At 45.6% G+C, this 6,068-nt stretch overlaps 1 protein-coding gene across 1 annotated transcript; it reads right to left on the bottom strand.

Annotated features, from left to right (window-relative positions):
• Nucleotides 1–2,237: 2,237 nt before the first annotated feature.
• Nucleotides 2,238–5,690, bottom strand: LOC112897146 (protein PLASTID TRANSCRIPTIONALLY ACTIVE 16, chloroplastic). Its single transcript, XM_025965359.1, has 4 exons — nucleotides 4,726–5,690; nucleotides 4,554–4,622; nucleotides 3,606–3,664; nucleotides 2,238–2,954 (listed from the first exon to the last, which is right to left on the bottom strand). The coding sequence occupies exons 1-4, from the start codon at nucleotides 5,611–5,613 to the stop codon at nucleotides 2,465–2,467; spliced, it is 1,506 nt and encodes a 501-aa protein (XP_025821144.1). The 5' UTR covers nucleotides 5,614–5,690; the 3' UTR covers nucleotides 2,238–2,464.
• Between the last annotated feature and the right edge of the window lie 378 nt (nucleotides 5,691–6,068).

A 6,068-nucleotide genomic window follows, 5' to 3' on the forward strand; every position in this document is an offset into this window, starting at 1 on the left:
ATACATAGAATATTTTATAACAAGATATTACTAGCAAACTATGAGATGGAGAGTTTGTTAACAAAATATTAATAAACTCATCGGATATAAGTTCATCAACAGGTTCTCGGTGGCCAGCACGCAGTTTTGTTTTAAAAAAACCTGGACATACCATATTAGCGCAGGTGATCACTAAAAACACATGTAAAGCAATTTAATTGAAAAAATTATAGATTTGTGCATACATGGCACGTACCTATGTCTGAGTTCGTTTTGGAGGCGAGTCATCAAGATGGCCATGCTAGAATAAGTACAACAGAGAAGGATATATGCTGCATGTATATGTGTTTGGGGTAGAGCTGTGGCCGCACTTACATAGGCGTGGGGAGAGAAGGAATCAAGAGTCTCGAAGACAACTAATGATAGGTATCAATCCTTTGAGTATATAAAAGCACTAATCCAATACTTGATTTCGGTCCATTAATTTCGGTCAGACATAGAAGAAGGTCGGCACGAGCAGCGGTGGCGGGTTGAGGGGGCGATACGACGAGACGACAGCTGACACATTGCCAGCGGTTAGAAAGATAACTGATGGGACAAAATTATAATGGAGACATAGGAAGCTGAGTGTGGCAGCGGCCAGTGGTGGTGGATCCGGACCGCGAGAGATAAGAAAGGTGGCTAGTGGGAGGACGAGCTCGTCATAGGTCTTCTGCAATGACTTGCATCCCAGTCGCAAGGAACAGCCCTCGGGAGAGAGGGGAACTCAACGGAGTTCATCTGCCGGAACGGAAGGCCGCCGCGGGCACCAAAAATTGCTCAAAAGTTGCTGCTGGGGCCGATTCGTCTGCAGGTGGGTGAGAAGAGGGGTGACTAGTGGGGTCATAGTAGCGAAACAAGGCGAGGTCGTGAGTGGAGGCGGTGGCGCACTCGAAAGAAACCAACTGCTGCTAGCCACGTTGCTGGGCATCGGCCCAAGCCCCAAGCGCGTGGAGGGAACGGGCTCAGCCCAGGAAGAATAAGAAACAGGCAAGAAATTGGTTTTCGCAAGAAGTAAGAGAGAACGAGTATTCCTATGTCCACTCAAAAAAAGATGAGTATTCCTATGTATACACAGAAATTAAGAAAAAACAAAAATTAAATGGAAATAAACCTGAATAAACTCAAGAAAAGTTCATAAAGACTATTATAAGAGACAGAAAAACCCCCAAGTGATGTATAGAAATTTCGCTATTCTAAGCAAACAAATATAAAAGTCAGCAGGATGTATGCATCAAACATGTATATATCCTATCGTCTATTGATATAACTTTTGGAAAAAAATACGTTCTTACAATAAATTATGCAAATCTTCTAATTTAAATGAATATTTAAAAATATAGTAAAACTGATAATTAGGGTGTTACATATGGAATAATAATCGGAACAGCAGATTTTATCCTCCAACTTTTAAGGAAAGGTCAATTTCGTCCCTAAACTATCAAAACTACCATTTCAATCCCTAAACTGTTCTATGTAACTCAATTTAGTCCTTCGTCCTACGTGTCGTGCCATGTTGGCACGCCATGTGAGCATCCAAGTGATCCAATTTTTTTAGTAACAACATATATTGGTTCACACATATTTAAATATGGCACAACAAAACTTTAGCTTCTATCTTCATGTTCTTTCCATAAAAAGGAACTTTTGTGCATGTATAATAAATTTGTTCGTTAGATTAGGATCAACTTCCTAAAAAAATGTACCTATTTCAGTTTCATCAAAGTCAAACTTTATAATGGTCAAATTTATAAAAGCACTGACTTTTTTGAACCACAACTTGACTGGATGTTGACAAAGCGTGCCAACATGGCATGATATGTAGGACAAAGGACTAAATTGGATGGATGGAGCAGTTTGACTTGTTTTGGAAGTTTAGGGATGAAGTTGAGCTTTAGCTCAAAGTTTGAGGATAAAATGAACTATTCCGCCAAATAATAAACCATTATGAATTAGAAAGCGTTGTTTCATTCAACAACTTCAAGTACCTGAGATGACGTATTCACTTTTGGAGACAACAAAATAAAACTTTTCAGTGGGATTAGCCAATGGTTCACGATCTCTCTCTATCATAATTTACAAACTGCCATCTTTCCTTCAAGCGGAGTAAGTAGATACCATACTCTTATTTAAACATTTAAAGTTCTAATATGCCACAAGGTTGGAAACCATGTAAAAGCAATAGCGAAACTAATAGGTCGGCGTCACGAGAAGTATCATAAGATTTGAAGTCCCTTTCCTCTTATAAGAATAAAAATGACATCGGATCTTTCCCGAAACTCATCAGGCCAGTGAACAAGTTCTGCGCTGAAAAATGGGGGTATGGTCATTCATCGACAGAGCTGCTTCGTTACAGCCAAATTTACACGGATTTACACATTCACATTCCAAGAGCATACAAAAGCTTGGAAAAATCACGTAGAGGATAAACTTTGCTCTCCTTAGCTCAATCGTCGTCCACATACACCGTTTCTTGCTTGAACAGGCCGCCAAACACTGGCCTTACTTCAGGCTTGGTGTCCGGCTGCTTCGGTTGTGGCTTCACCTTCTGCGCCGCTGGCTTCACGACTGCCCTCTGTGGTGCAAGCTTCTTTGCCTTCGCCTGGCCTCGCACGGTGGCGATCTGTGCCTTCGGTCCCTTCTCCGTGGAGGTTCGAGGAGTCGTCGCTTCCGCAAGCTGTGTGCTGAACTTCTCCCAGGAGAAGTCCGTGCTGATCCCTTTGGCTCTGCTCAGGAGGTTTTCCAAAGAGGCTTGGGCCCCGTTCACCGGGCTAGCAGCTGCCTCCTCAGAGGGTGCCTCCTTCCCCTTGGCTTCGAGATCATTGGCAGCTGCTTCAGCTTCACTAGCTCGCTGTGAGGCCAGGGCCTCTTCTTCTGCCTGTGCCTTTGCAGCAGCTTCTTGGTACTCCTTTCTTCTCCTATCTTCAGGAATAGCTCTGAAGAAATGAATAAGTAATGAAACTCGCAAGATATTCTTGAAGTTTTAGAGTCTTACGAATTCAAACACCTAAGGGGATCCTTTGCAAAGTGTTCACTTAGATTGAAAACTTCATGAGTACAGAAACAACATTATGAAAATGAAAAGCTAATAACAAAAACAACTACAACAGAATTGTTTAAAAAATCATGTCAGAATAACAAGTAAATACAAAAGAATACAGCACTAAGAGTACATCGTACATCTGCAAAACGAGTGATAACGTGAAGGAAGGATTCTTTGTAAGTTTAGAGATTGTCTCATCACTCAACACGTGCTCATAAAAAGCATAACCTTACATCTAATATGAATCAAATAAAGAAGCATTAAACTATTTTGTCTCTATCATTTTCTCAAAAAAACTTATGTCGCTATTCCGCTTCCAATACCCTAGTCTTTTCCTCGGCATGCAAATTATCTTTAGCTTATTAAGGTTCAGTACAGCTTAAACTGCTTGGATCTTTTTTCTACAACATCAAGCTGTTTCGGCAACATTTTCTTTTCATCATTTCAATGGTAAGATTGTTAGAGAATTCAAGACACAAATAGCATTCCATCCATAAGAATCAAGCAACTTATCAGTGAACTAAAAATGGTCCTAGTTACTCACGCGAAAGCCTCAGCTATCGGCTTTGATACTGCTGATGAGTTAGTTGAAACTTCAACAACCTAAAAAATAAGAAAACAATTGTCAATTTAACAATTTAAGTGAAAATTGAGCAGCAAGCACCACGGATAAAAACCAAATGAGGGGCACTCAATTTCCCTTTGTCGCTACAACTGCATAAATGGGTATAAAAACTATAAAGGAGAAAAACAAAACACGTCCAGTGATGAAAGAAAAAGTGAGAAACATATTCGTTATCATATATAAGAGAAGTTAGAATGATTAGGGACTGCGAATTTGAAACTTTTCTCTGAAATGGCAAGCCAGCGACTTAATGAAGCACCATTATACAAGAACAGAGCAGAAGCTTCTCTTTCAGTTAAATTCTGGTGGTGTAGCCTAATCGGCAATAAATCAAAATTTATGTTCCTTTTCATATGCTCTACTCAAAGTGCATTCAGAATATTTATCATATGGTTTTGCAATTTCGAGCATGACAATGCAACTCATTGCTTCTACGAAAACGGAGTCCATAATCTTTTCAAACCATGACTTGCAATACAACTGATTTACTGAATCTTGAGGAATTAAATTTGGGAACCACGAAATGTATTTATCTTTTACTTATGTAAGATATATATCTCTATTCTCTATCTGTTGCATGCCTTAATTTGATTGCTTCACAGTTGTCAACGGCATTTGAAATTTCCTAGTTCTGCACAACAGGTTGCCAGAAGCATGAAGCATTGCAGACTATCATCAATATAGCTGTAGCTGATGAATAAGAACTACTTTTAAACCAAATATGCATATGGATGCCCTGAGTATAAATGTATGAGTACCATAAAAAGCCCTTAGGGCTGTACCAAAAACTGTGCATTAATTCTATCTCATAGTGAGGAGATGCGAGGCAATACCACATGCAGGTACATACCGATATAGTTTCCATACCTTGTTCTCGGCGACTGCCACATTGGAGAAGATATCAGCCACAAGGGCCGCAATCTGTGACTTTGACACCTATCACAAAGCATAAAGGCACATAGTTAAGCATGTAAGCAACAACATAGACTCTTAAATAGTGAGCATTGGAATGAATGTCACCGCTAAGAGAGGTATATACCTTGCCAGTGTCGGTGCTGGAAGGTGTGCTGGGCGATGCCAATGCTCCCTCCTTGGCGAGGACCAGGGGGTAGGAGCTCTCAGGGCTGTAGTCGTCGGTAAGTGAAGCCTTGACAAGTGTATAACTGACATCGGTCTCCACCACCTTGGCCAGGAATTGGCTGAGCGTCAGCGTCTGCACGCGGGAGAAGAGGTTGGAGAAGAAGGACGTGAAGCCGTCGAGCACATTGTAGGTGGACCCACCGCCCCCAAGGCCGCCGCTGGCCCCCAAGGCATACACGACGACGACGTGCGAGGCGCTGGCGAGGTCCGCGGCCTGCACCACCCGGAGCGCGTCGTCGGTAGTGACGCCCCCGGCTTCGGGCCCCTTCTCGCCCGGGCTGACGGTGACCACGACCTTGGCAGCGGGGCCGATGGCCTTGGCGATCGCCTCGGGGTCGTCGAAGTCCGACTCGACCGCGTTGAGCCGGCGCGCCTCGGCGGGGGATATCAGCCGGTACGCCGCCGCGAGGCGCGCGAGCTCCTGCGCGGACTCGAGGTCCGGAACGCCGGCGCGCACGGCGAAGCCCTGGCGCAGCAGCGTCTGCGCGACGCGGACCCCGGCCTGCCCCGTGGCGCCCGCCACGAAGACCGTCTGCGGGTCCTTCCGGCCCCTCCCGCCGCTGCCACCAGCGAACAGCGACCCCGCCGCGGGCGTCGGGAGCGCCGGTATCAGCGAGGTGGCGTCCGCGAGCTTGCCGAGGTCCGCGAAGAGGCTGGGCCTCTTCTTGGGGGCGTCATTATCCGCGCCGGGCTTGCCGGCGCGGCACAGGACGGTGGCGGCGCGGCGGCGGAGCGGGCAGGAGAGAGGGCGGAAGGAGGGCGGGCTCGAGGTGAGCGCGGGAGCCATGGGGGCGCGGCGTCAGGCGGTCGAACAGGTGGTGGGCATGGATGCCGTGGGATGAGGAAGGGGTGGAGATGGGTGGATCGCATGTTTGGATTTGGGGAAGTGGCGGGGGAGCCTATCGGGAGAGGCCAGGTCGATCGCCGTTTATCTCCTCGTGGAAAATCCATGGCCGCTGGCTCGCGCCGTGTCAGCATCCTGGGCCCACACTACCACATAGTGGAGTACGTTGGGCTGAAACAAAAACACAGAGAAACTCTGTCCCGAGTCCGCCGTAGGCATCCCTCCCAACTACGATCTCGTGATTTTCCTCTCCGTTCCGGTTTTCCCGCACGCCGCAACTTCCCCTTCATCAACTCCACTTCGCCCCAGCAAATTCTGTGCAAATATGAACTAGCATCAGGTCAGTTAATAAACAAAGCTAAATCATCCATCTTATTCAGCCCAAATACTGGTGATCA

Source organism: Panicum hallii, chromosome 6 (assembly GCF_002211085.1).
Source record: "Panicum hallii strain FIL2 chromosome 6, PHallii_v3.1, whole genome shotgun sequence".
Lineage (NCBI taxonomy): Eukaryota > Viridiplantae > Streptophyta > Magnoliopsida > Poales > Poaceae > Panicum > Panicum hallii.

Coding starts and splice junctions, on each gene's coding strand:
- LOC112897146 (XM_025965359.1), bottom strand. CDS start 5,613: ATGGCTCCCGCGCTCACCTCGAGCCCGCCCTCCTTCCGCCCTCTCTCC. Junction 4,623..4,725: donor CCAGCACCGACACTGGCAAG/GTATATACCTCT, acceptor GCTTTGTGATAG/GTGTCAAAGTCACAGATTGC. Junction 3,665..4,553: donor TGGCAGTCGCCGAGAACAAG/GTATGGAAACTA, acceptor CTTATTTTTTAG/GTTGTTGAAGTTTCAACTAA.